We start from the raw sequence: 19,862 nt of genomic DNA on the forward strand, positions 1-19,862 counted from the left end.
CATTTCTACCTTATATCCCTTTGAAACCACCAACTCCGGTGTGGAGGTTTACCCACCCCAATTACATCGACAGGAAGGCACATCATAATTGGCCCAGCGGAAATATTGTCTGAACTCCCTTCAACAGCCACTTTTGCCTAGGATGCCATGAACCGGTGGAAAATTCTGGAGGAGATGGTGGACTTGGACAGACTATCGCCCATGGACTCGCCAACATCTATATTGAGTGGGCGGACCACCTATCAGGCGGACTGAGAAACTTAAAAGAAAGTGATGGCGGGACCAGATCTGTCAAGATCTAAATCAGGCCCTAAGCGTTTGCCCAAGCCTCTCATCTGTAAGATTTTTCTTTTTCTAAACAAAAGGAAAACACATTCTGCTCTGGGTGCATATGGGGGCCATAAAGAAATCAATAAATAGAAAATCCTATGGCAGACAACATGTGAGAGGCTAACACACCTAAAAATTGATATGTTAGCAACATATCAGTGGATATTTACTTAAAACACACCCAGAAACCACACAAAGACAAATACAAGATAAAACTCTAGTGTAAAATGCTTCCTGCAAATACCAGATGTGGAACTCCCCCCATCTTTTAATGGTGCTGGAACAATATTCACAGTGGGGGTGCTGCTATCAATGTTACATCACCGAAGTACATAAATTGGGAAATATCCAACTTTTTCACAAACAGTGTGTGAAATTGGGTTGTTGATTAAATGGAGATGTGGCCTATGTTCAAGCAACAGCCACAATCCCTGTCAGGGTGTACCAAAAAAGTCACTAAACTGTGCTTAACACTCTGATAGATTGGCACAAAAACAGTCAGGCTTAACTTGAAGGCAATGTGTAAAGTACTTATGCAGCACACAAACCACAATAAAGTAAAAACACAACAGAAGAAACACCCCACATTAATTTATAAAAATAGAGTAAATTGTATAAAAAAATTGACACCAAAACGACAAAGATTGCAATCAGTAGCACCGGAGTTATACATTTTTTATGTTTAAGGTAAAATCTAGTGCCTAAAAGATCAAAGCACCAACTTTGGGCATCTAGTCGTGCAAGACCGGGTTGAAGGCAAAACAATATGGCTGACCGTGATGGAGCACAGGTCGTTGCAAAGAGTGAACTGGGCCCGGTCATCAAAAATGTTCGGAGAGGGTAAAGTTCAGTGGGGCAAGGCTGCAGGCAATGCCCGAAGAGGTAGTGTCGCTGTTAGGGAGCCACTGGATGAAATCGCAGTGAAGATTTTTATGTTTGGACTTGGGCCCGATTAGGACCTTATCGGTCCCACCGCCAGCCCGCAGCGGTGGCAGTCTGGAGAACGCTGACAAGCCAGCAGCCTCCTGACCAACGTGTTATGACAAGACCGACGGGCTGGCGGTAGGACTGCGACAGTTCCATGGCGGCAGCAAGCATCAGCTCATAGAGACCCTGAAGCAAATGCCGCCACAATGCAGCTCCACTTACATGTTGGGTGTACTATGTTCCATGCATCATGAAATGCATGGCACTCAGTGCACAAATTACAGTGCAAACAAAGGGAGGCACAACATGTGCACCCCAATGAGCAAATCACCCTGGGGCCCCATTTGGGGCCCCTTCACAGTCTTCCCGCTAACCTTTCAAGGCTGGGACCCCACCATGAAAAGGTCGGCAGAAAGGAAGGTCGTGATCAGACTGGCCATCCGCTTTCCCCACCGCCACAGAATCCAAGATCCTGGCGGTGGCAGTGGTCTCATTGGGGTCTGACCGCCATGCTCATAATCGGGCGGTCGGACTACCGAGGAAGCAGCAGTTGGACCACCACCGTAATCAGCCCCTTAGTCTCTTTTTTGGAAGTCGTAAATCTCCAGCAGGACGAGGCTGGAGACTGCAGCTGATGACAGTTCCCCAGGGTCTGCACCCCTTTGGCAAAGGACCTCTGAACAGGGGTTGGTGCCGAGGTTGACGCAGTGGGAGATGCCCTAAAGTCAGGCTGCCTGGCGATTAACAATGGGTGGCTAGATGAGCAGGTTGGTTCCGGTCTGCTCTTGGTTCTCAAATCAGTTTTTAGCCAAGAGATGTACAAGTCCCAAGTTTGTGATTTTAGCTACCGGGGCTCCTTTAGCACCCCCATCAAGGGTCCAGGACTGTAGGGGCACCACTTGTGAGGTTTGGACTCACTCAGGCTGGGTCCATGTGCCAGTGCCAGATGGTTGGAGCCTTTTCTGTCCCTGAGGTCAGCCAACTAGCCGTAGGGGTCACTCTAGTAGTTCTGGGTTAAAGTGGTGAAACAGGACTCAAACAGCAGGGCAGGCCTCTGAGGGTTCAAGGCAGTCTCCAGGCTGCAAAGCAGTTCTTCCAGGTGCAGCAAAGCAGTCTTGTGGAGCAAACAGCAGGCCACAGCAGCAGGCAGTCCTTTGAGAGTCCGTCCGCAGGTTCAGAAAATGAACTGAAGAGTGGGTCTGTGGGTTCTATTATCATATCTTCTGCCTTCTTTGAAGTGAGAGAAGTTTTGGAGAATTCCCTTTGAAGTGCTTGAGGTTTCCTGACTCCCCTGCCTTGGCTCCAGGCTGGCTGCGTGAACAATGCAGGGGTCACCTGTCCATTTTGTGAAAGCAGAGCACAGCATATTCAACTACATATGGGGCTGTCCCTGGCTCCTCATCTCCATACTGCCAGTAGTTGACCCATCCAGGCACACATACTCCCTTTATTGTGTGGCTGTCTGGGAGAAATAAACCAACTGCAAATGACACCCAGTGGCATGACCCAGAAACAGCCTGCAGCCACCAAACGGTTAGGGCAGGAAAATCCAGACTTTCTAAAAGAAGATTTTCAAAATTGTGACCTAAAATCTGACTTTACCATTAAAGAGGATTTTTAATTACAATTTCTCAGACATCAAATATGAAATATTTACCTGTTCCGAATCAAAAGTTAGCACTTATTAAAAATAATAAGGCAACCCAATGTTATCCTATGGGAGAGGTAGGCCTCACAGAAGTGAAAAACAAGTGTAGGAGTTTTTCACTACCAGGACGCGTAAAGCTTAAAAGCACATGCCTAACATTTTAATTACAATGCACACTACCCTATGGGCTAGTTAAGAGCCTACTTTAGGGGTGGCGTATACACAATAAAGTGGGAGCTTCAGGCTTGGAAAAGGGGTTAAATCATCAAGTTGAACTGGAAGTTTAAAACTGCATTCAGGTTGCAATGTCAAGCCTGTGACATGTTTTAACAGGCTACTAAGTAGGTGAGTACTGCAGTCTCACAAATAATATTTAAATTACAGGTCCTAGCTATATGATATACCATGCTACAAGGGACTTAAAAGGAAATTAATTATTCCAATTAGGTGGAAACACATTTTTCCATGTTTAAAAGACAGAGTACAAGTACTTTAGCACTTGTTAGCAGTGGTAAAGTGCACAGAGTCCTAAAGCCAGCAAGAAAGGAATTTCAGGAAAAGGTGGAGGGTAAAGGCAAAAAGGTTTGGGGGAAGACTACCCTACGACTGACAGCTCTAACAAACAAGTACAGTAAAAAAGACACATCCATTCAGCAAGAGAGTGGTAAAGGTGTAGTATGTACCCTGTGGTGAATTTTGGAGCACATGCCGCAAATATAAATCAAGACACTTAAGTTGGTGATATGCAAATGATAAATATTTGCTGAAAACCAATTTCCACACATTATCATTTTGTGCTATATAGTTTTAACAGTAAAACTGCATGTCCATGAGAATTTTGTGGAATTTTAATAGAAAATGTGGGGTCTATAAATGACCGTGTAGTACCACAACATGCTTTACTACACTGTCATTTATAGACAGCACATTTTCTATTGAAATTCTACAAAATTCTCATTGACATGCAGTTTTACTGATAAAACTATATAGCACAAAATGATAATGTGTGGAAATCGTGTTTCAGGGAGACCTTAGTTTACTCAGTAAATCAGAAATCCTTATGAAAATAGATTCACAAAAAATCGAAAGTGAAAGATGTACCTGCGTTGTTTGGATGATGGTTAAGTCATTCATGCGCGAGGTCCCAGGTCCCATGGCTGCGCGGAGCCCCGCAGTACCAAACTCCATCCTTGAGCCAAACGCGGCTTGTAATTCTTCGGTGTTCTTATCGGCAACCATCGCCTTCACGGTTTCTAATGTTTTTGGGTTCTAATGAAAAAAGTAAGGTAGAATAAAATGTTGAGAGAATGCACATTAACTTTCTGATGTTTTAAGCATTTTCCACTGTTTCTTGGCCTCTTGCTTCCCATTTGAATATCTGCAGCTTGACAGTTTGTGTCAACCTCATAATGCTTCCTTTTTAGGTCTCGGCTAGAGTGGATGTGCACATGCGCAGCTCGCTCGGTGAGATTTAATGAGTTTGAGGAGTTTCTCTTTTCCATTGGCTGGCGTCACAGTTTATGCTAAACGGTGGCCAGCCATTGGAAAAGAGCTGTGCGTGTTACCTCCCTTTGGCTTTTTCTGCAGTCCCACTTAGACGGACTCACCTGCTTTCCATTGGTCGTAAAGGATTTCTTATCTTTATGGGGTCATGTGTTCAAAACACATAGCCCCATAAAGACAAGAAATCGTTTTTGCTCCGGACGAAAGTGAAAGCGGGCCGTGCTTGTTTACTTGGTTATCAGTTCAACGGGCAGATTTGTTTTAGTAATATATCTTTGCCCAAGTAAAACAAAACACTACCAATTAAAATGGTTTATTTTTACACGTCGTTCCCCCTCTGTGCTTCCTTCAAAGTGCAGTTTGTACAAAGTCTGTTACTCATTAGTTTATCTTTTCCTGTCGCTTTCAACGAGTTATGCCCAAGGCCGAACATGGAAAGGTAAACTTCTACTTGTAATACTTCGGAGAGTCAACAAAGGATTAGTGCCGATTGGCAGTGTTGCCAGATTTTTAGACCCGTCCCAAGCCCAATGCAGCTCAAATATAAGCCCAAAATAAGCCCAATCAGACCAGTTTCAGGCCAAAAACCAGCCCAAACAAGTGTCCAATTAAGCGCAAATCGACATCAGAACCAATTTTAACGACAAATATACATTCTATTCAATATACAGATGGTGGGAGGGTGTAAGCAGGAAGGCACATACTTTGCATATGCTTCATTTAAATTGTTTTTATCATTAACATGGCCATGGATGCAAGGCAACAATAAAAAATGTCCAGCGAACTGGTGATTAATGATCCTGCTGGAGAGCAGTCCTTTGCCTGTTTGTAGTTTTGAAATGCAGATAGGCTGTATTTTATTTGGATAGTTCAGTGGGTTACTGCCTTTGTCACAGAGATTCTTGTGTTACTTGCAGTTCAGAAATTACAATCCTTACATAGGACAGTGACCTATGAACTGTCATCAAAGAGCTGCATACAAACATGGATGGTATAGTTAGAACTTCACTTTTTTTTGTGTTACTATATAGTTAGAAATCGCCCAGTCTTTCATTATTTTAATGTTGCTCAAATGAGTTTGGGCCGATATACATTTTTATTAGTAAAGCCAACCCCCAACCACTGGGTATGCTTTAAATCCTGAGTTTGTGCTTTCCCAGCCCAAACCCTCTTAAAATATACTGCCCAACAGTATGGATGACATTTAATTCCTACACCTTGTAATCCTCATTGACTTATGTGACATTCCCTATAGACTGAATGACATAATTGTATGATTCATTGTCTCTGTATATTGTGATTACGAGTAAGTGAAAATAAAACAAAACAGTACCTTTATGCCACAGCTTCTCAATATAATGTAGCGAAACGTACACCGGGACGTAGCAGTAATTGAAGGAACTATATGTGTATGTGTTGGTTCATTTGAAGTCTTCAAACGTAGATAAATGATTAGTTTCCACCTCACTCACTCACTGTGATGAGGCACAAGCAATCGTTGCCAAATTGATGTGGATAAAATCATGCACACCTCAGATTTGCACAGTTGAGGAGCGTGTGATCCCTCTCTCGCACACTACGTCAGTCTCCTCTCCTGAGCTGCATAAGTACTGTGACACGACCCTACACTGTCATATGAATAGCGCTATACAACAAATGAAATGCATATGATAGGGGGCTACAGAGACATGAAGGGCACTGTTGGAGGTTGGTAGCAATGGTATCTGTGGAGAAAGAGGTCATTGGTGAGGCACCAAAAAAGACTTTCGCACTAGCGCTAAACACGGCCCTGTCATTGCCTTTCTGTTTTCATTTAACTAGCAGTCAGGTCATTAGGGCAACTGTGCAACATATTTTAAAGTGCGTGCTAATTATATTTATTGCTATATTCAATGTTTTAGACATCCCTTTTACTACACACAGAATTGATCCTTTGGATCATGGTGACTGCAAGAAAATATAATGTAATCTAGGGCTTGTAGGCTACCACAAGAAGTGCGAAATTGGGCCCGCAGTGGCCCACCCAAATGCAAAGGAAAACTAAAGCTGCCTGGCAGCAGGCACGGTGGCACTGGCAGTGGCTGGGCCTAGGCGCTGGCGGGCATGGACGCTGGCGGGCCTGGGGCTGGGCGCTGGCGTGCCTGGGCGCTGGCGGGCCTGGGCGCTGGTAGGCCTGGGCGGCGGCGCTGGAGTGACTGGGGCTGAGGCTGGAGCGAGCTGGGCCTGGGCCTGGGCCTGGGCGGCTGGGGCTGGGCCTGGTGATGATGAGTGCACACACTAATAGTCGGAGTCTCACAGCACAGACGTCTTCTCTTCAGTAACAGTTCAACACTGCCTGCTGCACTGGCACTGCACTGACTGCACTCGTCATCAGCAGACAGTCAGCAGACAGCAGCACTGGCAGCACCATCAGTGATCACTGATCAGATCACAAATCGCCGCCGCGCCGAAAAGACCATGCTGCTCACATCAGCCCCCGCATTATATGGGAACCGCGGGGGCTGACCTAAAAATAATTCCAAGGGCCGTCATTGGTAGCGTTTTCGCGCGCTACAACATGACGGCCCTGGGAGACCCCCCACATTGGCTAATTATTTGCCTTCAGTAAACGAGGTAAACGGTAAAGTTAGGTGGTGTCTGGCTCTTCTCGTCGGTGTGACGTCACGTGACGTGACTCACAGTAGAGTGTGTGTGCACTGTGCTGCTGTGCAGACTTGGTGGCAGGCAGGTGCCGCAGCCGGGCCCGGTGCAGGCAGCAACAATGTAACAAGTCAACTTAGATTACTTTTACTTAAGCCAATGGCAACTGCAAGTCAAGAATAAGATCATTGACCAATGACTTGCGTTGCCGTTGCCTGGTGGCTTGGTTCGTTGCTACCTGCTGCTGGCTGCTGGCCTGAAGACGTGCTGCTGGCTGCTCTCTCTGGGTAGGGGGTGGGTGGGGGGCTGGGCGGGATGATTGCTGGGGCTGGGCCGCTGGGGCCGGGAGGCGGATTTAACAACTTTGATTGACCGCCAGTCCGCCACCGCGGCGTGCGCGCGCAGTTTAGGCAGAGGCAGGCCCCCAACTTAGTTAGGACGCGTCACGCGTGCTGCTGACTGAGCCAGGCTGAGCCTGCCTGCGCCTGCGCTCTGAATGATTTGTGCAATTGCCAATTTAATGGTGGGCGCCCGCCCCAGGCCAGTAATTCCCGCACAACTACATAAATCCAGCCCAAAAAGTAGCCCCCCGCCAGGCATGGGTTTTCCCCGCACAACTGGGGAAAAAGTCGCCCAATTGTGCGGGAAATAGCCCAATCTGGCAACCTTGCCGATTGGACGAAATGACAGTTTCACCGATAAAACAAAACTAGAAAGCTGATTGGCTAATGTTGTCTCCAGTTCCCTTGGTGAGGGAGGGGCGCGCGTTTTACACTTCAGAATACGTGTCTCTGAAAAGTTGAGCGTTCTCTCATTTTCGTTCATGTCTGTGGTAGATGTTTCACGACTAAATGTACGTTGTTAAATTAGTTTGAAAAACGTAAATCAAGATTTCTATCATTTACGGAAATGCCGAATGTTTAAATCAGATGCCTGACTTGCCATCAATCATACCATACAGATAAACAACGAATTATAGGCATGTTTTACATTGATTCAAGGGCTATTGGGGGTGTTTCCAGGGTTTACAGATAATGTTTCCGCATCTTGTATTTGAGGAGTTTTCAGATGAGTTAAGGGTGATACTGGAAATCAATAAATTGCTGCTTTAAAACAAGCATTGGCAAAGAATGCATTTCGCTATTTATTTGTGGTTAGAGACAGCTTTAGTTGTTTGGCAAGCCTTTTGGTATCGTTTCCAAACAAATCATAATAAAAATACAAAACGCAAATAGATACAGGGGCTTTCAGTCAGTCCTCTTCATGCCTACAGGTTTTGCTCTGCCCACAACAGCATACATCAAAGGGCAGTAATCCAGCCCACTTCATCCACTGGCTGTCTTGCACTGTAAATGGTGGATTTTACCTGCGTATATGTGCACAGCTGTCTGAAAAGGAGCACACTTTAGTGCTAGCACTTGTGTATGTGAGCTTTGCATAGTGCCTGTTTGCAACAAAAAAAAAACAGCATTGGCATAGCCAATAGGTCTCGCCTTTGGGACCTTATAAGTGTTTAGCCATGCAACAGTTGTTGCAGTAAGGATATTGTAAGGATATTATGCTGCATAACTAAATACTTACTTTTTTTTTGCAAGCAGGCACTATACAAAGCTCACATACCCAATGTTTGTATTTGGTATGGTTTTCTCTTAATCTGGCCTTGTTTGCATTATACTCTAAGCCTCTTCCCCTTTCACTTTATTAGCTTTGCTTTCTCCGAACTTAAACAGTATGTATCTAGACATCAACCTGTAGCTTTAAACATTGTCAAGAGCTTCACCATTTCTCAAACACAATATGATCCCTTCCAAGTCAATATTGTGCTACCTTTTCTCCTATCAGTTGACCCTGCACCTCCAAGTGTGATCCTGCACAATGAGATCCTATTGGAAACTGTATACCTCTTCAATGTAAGGAAAATGTATCACACTAATACATGACAACTACAGTTTCAATGAGTGTTGCAGTTATTAAAGAAATATCACTACTGAATGGGAAAGAATGCAGTGCAGAGAGTTAACCTTTTGGAGAGTCTAGTTTGCCACAAGAGGTATTATGGCTTCTTCCTTATATGAGGCACTCTGCCACCCTTCCTTGCCGGAGCCTTACTGCGGATACATCCAAGCAATGAGCATTATAATTGGCATTTAGCAAGACATGCATTAAATTGATGACGTAAGGGCTGAGTGTATGGCTGTTGGAGTGCAAAGCTGATCACTGCGGCACGTAGATTCTGATTTGGAGCATACTGCAACCTAGGTTTGGGTAAAGCACCATAGTTTAGGAAAACACCTATTATTACCTAGTCATCTTGTTGGGTCCCCTTCCTTACTTGTGAAATTGCTACCCCCAAAGAAACCAAGTCCCAGGAATCAACCTCTTTATAGCTTACACACTTGTCTAAGGCACTGCGTCCTATTTTTGTCCTTGCTGAATTTTGGTGCTTTTGTAACGCCCCAATGTAGAATGGTTTGGAAATTATCTATGTGTAGGTGGTGGCAATGATTTTGAGGGAACATCCCTGGGCAGTACTACAAAGTGGAGGACCACTGACGAATGTAGTGTCATTGCGATTCTTCTGCTGCAAGGGCCACGGAAAGGGTCAGGAAGCACAAAGACCATGAATGGGAGGATCAGTCGTCTGACCTCCATCTCAATGGAGCATCGCAGTGGGCAAGACATAGTGATCATTTCCACGTGCACAACAGCACTTCCTGCGGTGGATGCAAATTTAAAGAGCAACTAAACATAGCCCATCTGCGGTTGCATCTTTGTCTTCATTGTCCTATTAAGGGTATATTAAAGGACACATGACGGGCAAAATTCCTACAAAAATATAGAAGCAAGTATTGCAAGTGGCCACAAAAAAATTGTTTTCAGCATAAGAGATAAAGCTCAGGGATGTACATCTTTTTCCAGGACATATGTCTTGTGAGTTGATGACAGAACTGTAGGTCAGAGAGAAAGCTCTGCTCTTTTTCAGGGGAAGAAGGCAAGGAGTCAAGGAGCCATAAACTAAAGTAACAAGTTAAATATATTGTGATTCATTTACATGTAAGGGAAAAATGAATAGTGGGGGTAGAGGGTGGGGGGAGGGGTGTTTTAGCTGTTATCAAAGAACCCCAAAACGGACATGATTTATTCGACACCTATCATTTTTTATTTTCAACTCCCACTCCCCCACCCCCCACCCCCTGTAGCTGTAAAGATACTAAATTTCAAGGACACGGAAGAATATACAATTTGGGAATGTTTAGTTCAGAATCACCAAGGGAGATTTTGCAAGGTAAGTGAAAGAGCAAAGAGGGAATAAAGATTTTAAAAAGGAGAGAGAGAAAGGGCAAGGGACAAAGGAAAAAAAAAAGAAGTCAGATTAGCCATGTGGTCTAGACTATTCAGGCTGTTCTAGCCAGGTGGTAAAAAGGTCCCCAGATATCTAGCCCCTTCTTTTGCCCTCTACGGCCTTTTTCAGCATACACAGCCTTTTCAAGATGGTAGGTTGCAACTAACCTAGCCAGCCATTGGGGGAAAGAAGGTGGATCGATCTCAAGCCATGCTGACGCAACGCAAATCCTCCATACTGTCATGGCAACAAAAATAAGCGCTCCACCTTTTTCCCTGTTGACTTCTTTCTGTGTCCCCAACAGTACGGTAATGGGAGTCAGAGCTATTGTCTGTGCAATGACCCTCCCAAGAAAGAACTGGAGCAAGTTTTGGGCAGGCAGCGACCATATGCGTTGCATCAGCACCAAACTCCGAGCACCTAGGGCACAATGTCCCTTTGCCTGTTCCCCATTTGGCGATTTTGCTAGGTGTAATGTACAGAAAAAAGATCGTTTTAAAATGTTGCGCCTGTAATTTTGCTGACAGCAGGTCGCTTTGGGAGAGTGCCAGTGAGTTGTAGAACATACTATGTGGGGCCTCTAGTTTCATGAGCCACTTTGTCTGCTATCCTGGGCAGGTCATCTGGGGTTTGGCTGTTTAAAGCAGAATAAATGAAACCTATCTTGGGGGTCATTGGGGTTTGCAGCGTTTTAATAAATTCAATCTCCAAAAACCCTGCAGGTCCTCCGAATTTTCGGGAGAGAAAGTCATGAATAGTAAGGTGTTTGAAGGTGTCTTGATTTTTAAGTCCATATTTACTTTGTAGATCTGCAAAGGATTTAACTCCTTTGCTGGAAATTAGGTCTCCGAACTTAGTGATACCGGCCTTGTACCAATCCAATAGATAGGACCTACCAAAAATGGCAGGCAGATTAGAGTTCTCACTAATAGGAGTATAGTAATTGAGTGTTCCCAGCCCGTAGGTTCTACGGATATTACGAAAGACCTTAAAGGAGTTCATCAGCGTCTTGAACCCAACACGTTTGTAGTATCCAAAGGATACTTGCCTGAACAAACAGCTGCGAGTCTCCTCTCCCAATAGAAGCCGAAATGGAGAAGGAAGACCGGTTGAGGGAGAGAGGAAGTGTTCCTTCACCAATTCAGTGCTGTATTGCAAAACTGAGGCCCAGTAATAAAGTACTATGTTAAGGAAATCCCAGCCAGCCCGCTCCCGGGGGAGAGACAGTTGCTTTAATGCCCGCCTAGGTTGTGAGTAAGCCCAGATAAATTGCGTAAAAAGTTGTTGAAATTTCTGGAGCTTAGCCTTACTAAATTCCAAATGGAATGGAGCGAAAATAGTAGAGCAATTTCGGGAAGTAGGTCATTTTGATTACGTTGCATCTGCCTACAAGAGTCAGGTGTAAGTTGTCAATATGTTTAAGGGCTTTCCTTGTTTCAGTAATCAGGGGGGATAGATTCTCAGTTACAATTTCATCTATGTTGGCAGTAATAGTGACCACCAGATATTTGGCCTGCGTGACAATCCGGCTATCAGCCCAATTTTCTTCATTGTTCGTTATTATTTGGGTTTTGTTTTTCAATGTATATCCCGAGATTTTTCCAAATTTTTGTGCCTCCAGTTCCAATGCCAAAATAGCGCTCTTAGGTTCAGAAGTGGTTATGGCCAGGTCGTCAGCGTAAGCCATAATTTTGGTATCGATTCCCTGCATGCTTACTCCCAGAATTGCTGGATTCGTTTTGATTTTCTTAATTAGGGGATCTATATAGAGGGCAAATAGCAAAGGGGAGCATGGGCATCCTTGCCTAGTGCCCCGAGAGATGTTAAATTGCTCGGTTAACCTCCCATTGATTGACACACAGGCCGTCGGGCTCCGGTACAGAGCCTGTACAGCCCATCCTCTCCATGACACACCACATGAACCGCCAGGAGACCCGATCAAATGCTTTTTCAGCATCTAGTAAAATCAGAGACATTGGGTCACCTGTGCTGCGTCAAACAGAGTGATGGCCCGCCTAATGTGCTCAGTAGTGCCCTTCTTTGGAATGAATCAGTGTTGCCATTCTGACACCAGGGATTCAACTACAGTAGATATTCTTGTTGCAAGTATTTTGGAATAGACTTTGGAATCGCAATTTATGAGTGTAATTGGCCTGTAGGAGCCCATCTCTAAAGGTGATTTGCCTTTTTTAAGAAATATATATAGAAATTTTGGCATTGGACCAGGAGGCAGGAGGGGAACCCCGTTGAATATGGCAGTTACTACAGCAAGAAATATGGACTTGATTTGGGATGCAAATATTTTATAGAACTCCACGGGAATGCCATCCATTCCCGTGGCTTTCTCGTCTGGGAGGCTGTTTAGGGCTTCTAAGATGTCATCCCAGGTCGGGGTGACTTCTAACTGCTCGTAATTATCCTGGTTGAGCCGTCTTAGCTCTGCCTCTTTTATATATTTGGTAGTTTCAAATTCTCCTAAGTCGGCTGACCTGCTCTTCTCCTCTAAGTATAGCTTGGCGTAGTAATCTCGAAAACCCTTTTGAATTTTAATACGATCACTGGTTTCTATCTCTGGTGGCAGTTGGATCGCAAGTATTTCGCTGTCTGTGGCCTGCTGTCTGGTTTTGACAGCAAGGTGATGACCGATGCGATCGCTACATTCGTAGTTCATTTCTCGCATTGCCGCCCACTTGGCTGCAGTTTTTTCAACAAATATAGCCCCTATTTTTGACTTAATAAGTATTACTTCATTTTGCGTGTTCTCAACATCCTGTCCGGTATGAACCATTTGGACTAATTTTGTTTCTGCATTTTTTAGTTTTTCCTGGAGATTGTAATTTATCTTTCTTGTTTTTCCTAATTGAGAACCTTAAGGTCTCTCCACGAATACCCACTTTTAGTGTATCCCAGACTACCATGGTTGAGGCCGTTCCAGTGTTTATTTCCAGAAACTCCTGGATCCAAGCTTGCATATGAGCCCGATAGCCTACATCTTGAAAAAGTGCTTTCTCGAAACTCCATCTTGGTCCTTTTTTCCAGTTCTCTAGCCCCCCAATGTTCAAAATAAGCAGATTATGGTTTGACATAAAGCGAGGTGCCGTGTCTATGGTGCATTTGCCTAATAGAGAGGATGAAATCAAAAAATAATCTAGTCTAGCAAATGACTGGTGCGGTGCAGAAAAGTAAGTGTAGCCAGGTTGAGTGGAGTTAAGCTTAGACCAGACGTCGCTCAACCCATGGATTTGGGCTAAGTTAATTATTGCTTGAAACACTAAAGGTTTCCTGCCTTTATACCTCCACTTGCTGTCTATTTCCCAGTCACAGGGCAAATTAATGTTAAGGTCACCGCAGATGATTATTGGAGTGGGCCAGTGAGCTAGCTCCCCAGAAATCAGATTAATGATCCCTGGGTCGTCAGCGTTGCTGCCATAGATAGAACATAAAGTGAAAGTAGGATTAGGAGAGAGGTGGCATTCGGAGATTAACCATCTACCCAGTGGATCGGATTTAAAACGCAGGGTTTTTAGAGGAATTCTCCTTTCAACCATAATTCCTACCCCCTTCATTTTGGCTCCCTGTGTGGTAGCCCGTATAACCTTAAGCCCTAGTGAATTTAATAGGTGTTTTTGTGATCCCTCTATGTGTGTCTCTTGGAGATAGATAATATCGCCCCCCCAAAGAGCGTAAACCTTGCGCTACATTTTGCCTTTTTAAGGCATCATTTAGCCCACAAATATTAGCAGAAATGAACCTAAGAGTATTTATTTTAGCCATTTGGGTGTTTTGAGTGAAATTGGCCAGAGATTTCTTGATTCATTAAGTATTCTTTCCTTGGTGAATTCCTTAGTTGTGCCCATTGTATGAGTGAGTGAATGATTGTATGTGAGAAGGTGTCCTTGATTCTTCTGTGTAGTCCTTACACCCCCCCCCCAGCCTGCCCCCCCTTTTCTTGGAGCAATCAGGAAGGACCTGAATGATGATGGTGGTCCAGTGGTGAGTCTCAGCTGCTAACCACGCCTAAATAAGTTAGGTGTATGTTCGGCTAGTTTGCTGTTAAGAGTTAAAAAGTAGAACATTACTAAATCCACAGACTTTATACTTTGCCTGAAACCAAGCTGCTATATAGAACCCCCAGAAAATTAAAGATGAGAAGGTTTAAAAAAAGGAGTGGAGAGAGTCAAAAAACATAGGTATCCCTATTTAACCCTCCCTGTCCTTCCCTTGCACTACCCGTACCTGTGCCATGCCTGTGTATGTGTCCGTGGTAGACTCTCTATCTTGGACCCTTCTTGGATTTAATCTCCTCTAAGTATTCCCCAGCCTTAATTTCGGACAAAAATATTTTAAAGCCCCCATTAAAGATTACTTTAAGTCTAGCGGGGTTCATGAGGTAAACTTCTGCTCCTAACTGCTGAAATTGGGAGATTAACTGTCTCAAACGCCATCTACGCTCCACTGTCTGATGGCAAAAGTCGGGTTTTGCAAAAAAGGTTATTCCGTTGGCCCCCTTCTTGGAGTTTGGGCGAGCCTGGACGTAAATCAGCTGCCTCAATAGGAAATTCCCGAAGTATACCAAGAACACTCTTGGTTGTCCACCTGCTGCGTTGTTGCTGTTGCGCTGTCTCCTTATGTTGAAGGGGAAGCGATGGGCCCTCTGCACCTCGCGGTCCCAGTCCCAGCCTGGGTGTTAAAGGAAAGATTCTTGTAGAAGTTTTACAATGAACCGCCTAGGGTCTTCGCCTTCTTTCCCCTCTGGAATACCAAGCAAGCGAAGATTGTTCCTGCGTTGGCGGTTTTCCTGCTCTTCCATTTTCGATATAATATCCACTAGACAGGCGGCGTTAGTCTAGCTCTGCTTTTTAACAGCCGTAGTCTATTTCCAAGCATTCGGTGCGTCCCTCGATCATGGAGACGCGATCACTTATGTCGGTGCATGTCTTATTCAATGGTCTTAAGCCTCCTTGCAACTTTTTAGCAGCCCCTTTGGCTGCTCGATTGTCTGCCTGAGCCTCTTCCTGGAACTCTTTAATTGAGGCTAGGATTGACGTTAGTGAGGGCTCAGTGGTGGCCGTTGGTAAACTCTTTGTCTTGGTCTTTTCCCAGGTTGCTAGTTAAGTCGTCTTCATCCAAGGGATAAGACATCTGTGAATCAGAATAATCCCACTTGAGTTGACTGCGTCTCTTGCCTTTGCTTCTTGTTCTCTTGGGCCGCTGCACCGTACCGGTGTCTTTGATCGATTCCTCGCTGTCATCTTCGCTTGTGTCAGTCCCCCACTTGTCGGAGGTGGTCTCTGTACCGTCAGATACCGAGTAGAAGTTTTCGGACCCAGTTTCTGGGGTCCAAGGTGCTTGTGCACCAGCAGCAGCTTCCAGGCCCTTGATGTAGTTAGCAATACCGTTTTCTGGGGCTATAAAAGAACTACCAGGACTATTTGGATGGGGGCAACCTTCTGAGTTCTGCATTGTGTCAGCTAAGGTTGGCTGATTTCCCGGTTCGATCACCTTTTGGCAGCTATTGTTTTTAGAAAGACAAGGGAAGTCATTCAGTATCTTAGCTGAGCCTTGTAAGTCCGCAATAATTCCTGCGCCAAGTGGCGGTACGCTCACTGTGTTTGAATCTGCAGAGCCGTTCTCTTGATGCTGTATTGGGACGGGCGATTGGGAAGTTAGTGGGTCCAGGGGGGCGGTCTTGAGGGAGGAGTTATATAAGGGGGCCTTGGTGTTACCAGTGGATGGCTGTCCTTTGGCACATAGAAACATTTTGGCAAGCGGCGGCTGAGCGCCAGCTAAATCCTTAGATGCTCCAGCACCCTCTGGTCGCCCCAACAGTTTTTTGTTCCCACTAACCTCATGTCTGGATCTGAAAGTATTTTCAGTAGGAGCCACATCTCTAGGCTCAATGTTAGTGGTGGCAGCTTTCGATTTATTGCTCTTCCTGGCTCCCCTGCTGCTCATGGTCAGGGAGCTACGATAGTACAGCTGCTGCCACTGGCGATTTCCCTCGTGTCCTGGAGGACCAAGCGCCGTGAAGATCGGGGCGGACGGATCAAAGACAAAGAGTAAAACAATCCAGAAGAACCGAGCTAGCATGCTCCAGGCAGGCAGCGCCCGTTCATCGGCAGGTTTTAGGAAGCAGACTATCAGCGCTGCTGTATTTCTTCGAGACCGCGAGCCGGGCTTTAGCAATCCTCCCGCTGTCGATCGGTGCGTCTGTCTGAGCATCGCATCGCAGGGCGCCTAGCCGATCGTCTACGCGCCTGGCGTGAGCGGCTGATTAGCGCGAGAGCTCACGCTGACTCCATCTGCTCTCCTATTCGACACCTATCAGTGCCTATAACATCAAGTTTATATTGATTGTAAATAGTTTATTGTTCAGTATTAAAATGTTAACAGAGGTACAGCTAGTCAGTGCAATGCAAAATCAAAAAATTAAAACATAATGTTTGTAGGAACATAATGTTAGACCTGGCACCATTAGCGTGGGTCTCCCCTGAATTATTGCCTTTGCCTCCTGTGTTTTTGCAGTATGTTGCACTTCGTTTTGCTGGTCTAGATGCTTTGGGCACTTTGCCACTGCTGTTCAGTGCCAAAGTGCCAGTGCTCCCTTTGTAAATTATTAGTATGGGTTGGTTTTTCCATGATTGGCTATTTGATTTACTAGTCAGCCCCTAGTACAGTGCACTGTGTGTGCCCAGGGCCTGTGAAACAAATGATGCTAGTGGGCTTGCAGCACTGATTGTGCCACCCACATAAGCAGCCTGTAAATGCAACTTAAATCTGCAAGTGCAGTATCTGTGTGCAGTCTAGACTGCCAAGTTGACATGGCAAGTGCACCCACTTGCCAGGCTCTACCCTTCCTTTTTAGGTCTTGCCTGAGCCAGCGTGCATGCGCTTCTCTGCGAGGCTTCTAGTAAGGACGTTGAACTCTGAGCACACGCGTCTAAGAAAGACAGCACGCAATTGGCTAAAGGTGGGTGCATGTCCCGCCTTCTCCATTCCGTGCCTAGGGAGCTCGGGAGTGAGTAGCAGCGCGGCCGGGTGCCAGCTGCATACCTCGCATTCCTTGTTTTTTTTTTACATGAAAACATATTACATACGCATGGTGCCATCTGTTCTGATCATGTTTCTTTCCCATCACTTTCACTTTCCGTGAGTGCACGGCCTCCAGCTTGTGGGAGCTAGCGGGGGGGGGGGGCGCATGGTGCCATCTGTTCTTCATCATGTTTCTTTCCAGCCACTTTCACGGCCACGTAGTATCACAGGCAGTGCAGACACGAACGGACCGAGCTCCCTGGCTTGCCACCCAAATGTTCACATCTCTCCCTGACAGACAAAGCTTTTCTATTTTGGTTTTCAGTATTGTCACACTCGTAGATGTTGCTTTTAGAGCTATTAGTGCCCTCAGTTACGGCCCTGCGCACCGTGCAATCTTTGCCGCCATTGCATCAGTTCCTAGGAACAGGCGCACGGTTCCGGGACACAAAGGCAACACCCTGCCTGGTTGCGCATACAATGCCTGACGGACAGCGCTCTTCGGGCCTTCCCGCCTCACACCCGGGGAGGCACCTCTACCACCCGCGGTGCTCTTGCTTCAGTCCCGTTGCATCAGTCTGCATGGAGCTGCCCAACGCCGAGCCGGGCCGCTTTGATGCTTTGTGCTGTGTCCGCTTTTTTCACCGTCCCGCGCTTTTCATCACAGAGTCACGCTGGATGGGGATTAGGAACGAGAAAGGTACCAGGGCAGGCGTGACGCAGTGAATAGTTCAAGTGCGGCCGCTTATTTCAGCATTACTTTTAAATGGGGAGTTGGTCTATTAAACTTGCATCTTTCCAAAACTGAAGGTCATAGGTGTGATGCAAAGATAATTTTTTTAACATACCTGAATGCAGTGGCAGTATACGGAGTACTACAGCGTATCATCTTTGTGCGTTTGTTTCATAGAACAGAAAAACACAAGTGCTTTAATGAGCAATTGTTCAACACCTGTAAGGGGCGTCCAAGGACAGGCTCCTTGCAGCGAGGCAGCCCTCAAAGTCATTATGCGCTTTAAAGGCATATATTAATGTCTCTACCCATTCTTGTGTAATGAAAACCATGTAAATACATATATAAAGCATTATGCTTTCCTTCCAGGTCTAGAAAGGACTATGGAAAAGAATAGAAACAAGGAATTCTGACCCAGTTTGTAAGGCAGGGCATGTGAAGTTCCTCCACAAACTCAGACATCAGGCACCCACGAAGACCCCTCCCGTTCCCCGTTGTGTGCACAGAGTACACTACTTAACCCGCAGGGCCATGTAGCTGTTTCCAGAGAGCCCCAGTCCGAAATACTATAGGCTGCAACTTGAACAAGAGATGCCCAAAAATTGGTCGCACAAATCTGAGGGTGTGTCCGCATCTCATCCATCTCATAGCCTGTTTGCTGGCTCTGTGGTCAACGAAAATAGCGCTTCCTAAAGGTGCTTTAATGCTAGTGTTCTACATGTTTGCAAGAATTCTACATTTTGGAAAGTGTGGGCAAAGGGCATATACAATCCGTTCAAGTGGGGAAGCCAAGATTAGAAGTAAACTAACCAGGCCTAAAAGCTAATAGTTTCTATGCAAGTGAACAGTTCATGCACCGTCCACTAGCAGCTGCAGTTGCATCAGTCAGTAGGTGACCCAATTCTCCTATTTTATGGAGAGCCCAAGTAATAGACTCTCTGATACCCGATACTGCTCGCAGATTGTGTTCGGTATCTATGTTTTCTGGAGAACACCTGCATTCACCATTGTCCAGGAGCGTGCCATAGAATGAATCTCCAAGTCTTCCTATAATAGAGGAAAGGAATGTATACCGATAAGGTGCCAGGGCTGTGGTAAGTCTGCATCAACAGACTCGGAGACAATGGCATGAAACAAAATGGCCCCTGCTGAAGTCACCAATTGATCCGGGTTGACTTTCACACTCATCACCGACAAAGGATTGAATGGGTAAAGTGCTTGTGTCCCCAAGGACAGGAAGTAAGGAGGTTTTAGAACATGTTGGTGACTTGACTAAACCAATCTAGCAGTTGTTGGGATGGTGTCACACCAGCTCTATAAGATCCTTTCACTTCTAGACACAGCCACCTTGGCTTACCCCCTACCTTTAACCCCCAACCCATCTGACCATTACAGGAGGCAATTCTGACCCCGCCTAGTTTGACCCTCACAGCAGCTCACTCTGCCTGAGGTCTACCTAACCCTCACAGGAGTCTGTTTTTCCACAGGTCTTGCCTTGCCTGACCGTCCTAGAAGCTCGCTTTGTGTATGGCCCTAGGCCTTGCCTGACCTTAACATGAGCCCGCGTTTCGTCTGCCCCTGACTTTTTCTTGCTTGAACCTCACAACCATCTACTTCGCCCATTTTTGGACCCTCATAGCCAACAACTCTTCTCTGTGCTCCTCTATAGCCACTGCGAACCCAGTGCCCCTCACCCTCCAGACACC

At 45.7% G+C, this 19,862-nt stretch overlaps 1 protein-coding gene across 1 annotated transcript in view; it reads right to left on the reverse strand.

Moving 5' to 3' along the window:
• PGM2 (phosphoglucomutase 2) overlaps nucleotides 1-19,862 on the reverse strand; it is a 292,737-nt gene that overhangs the window by 221,340 nt on the left and 51,535 nt on the right. The window contains exon 2 of the mRNA XM_085642287.1: nucleotides 4,007-4,174. Within this exon, the coding sequence (XP_085498413.1) occupies nucleotides 4,007-4,174 (168 nt within the window). The remainder of the gene's footprint in view (nucleotides 1-4,006; nucleotides 4,175-19,862) is intronic.

The sequence above is a fragment of the Triturus cristatus genome, chromosome 2_2 (assembly GCF_964204655.1).
Source record: "Triturus cristatus chromosome 2_2, aTriCri1.1, whole genome shotgun sequence".
In the NCBI taxonomy this organism is placed as follows: domain Eukaryota; kingdom Metazoa; phylum Chordata; class Amphibia; order Caudata; family Salamandridae; genus Triturus; species Triturus cristatus.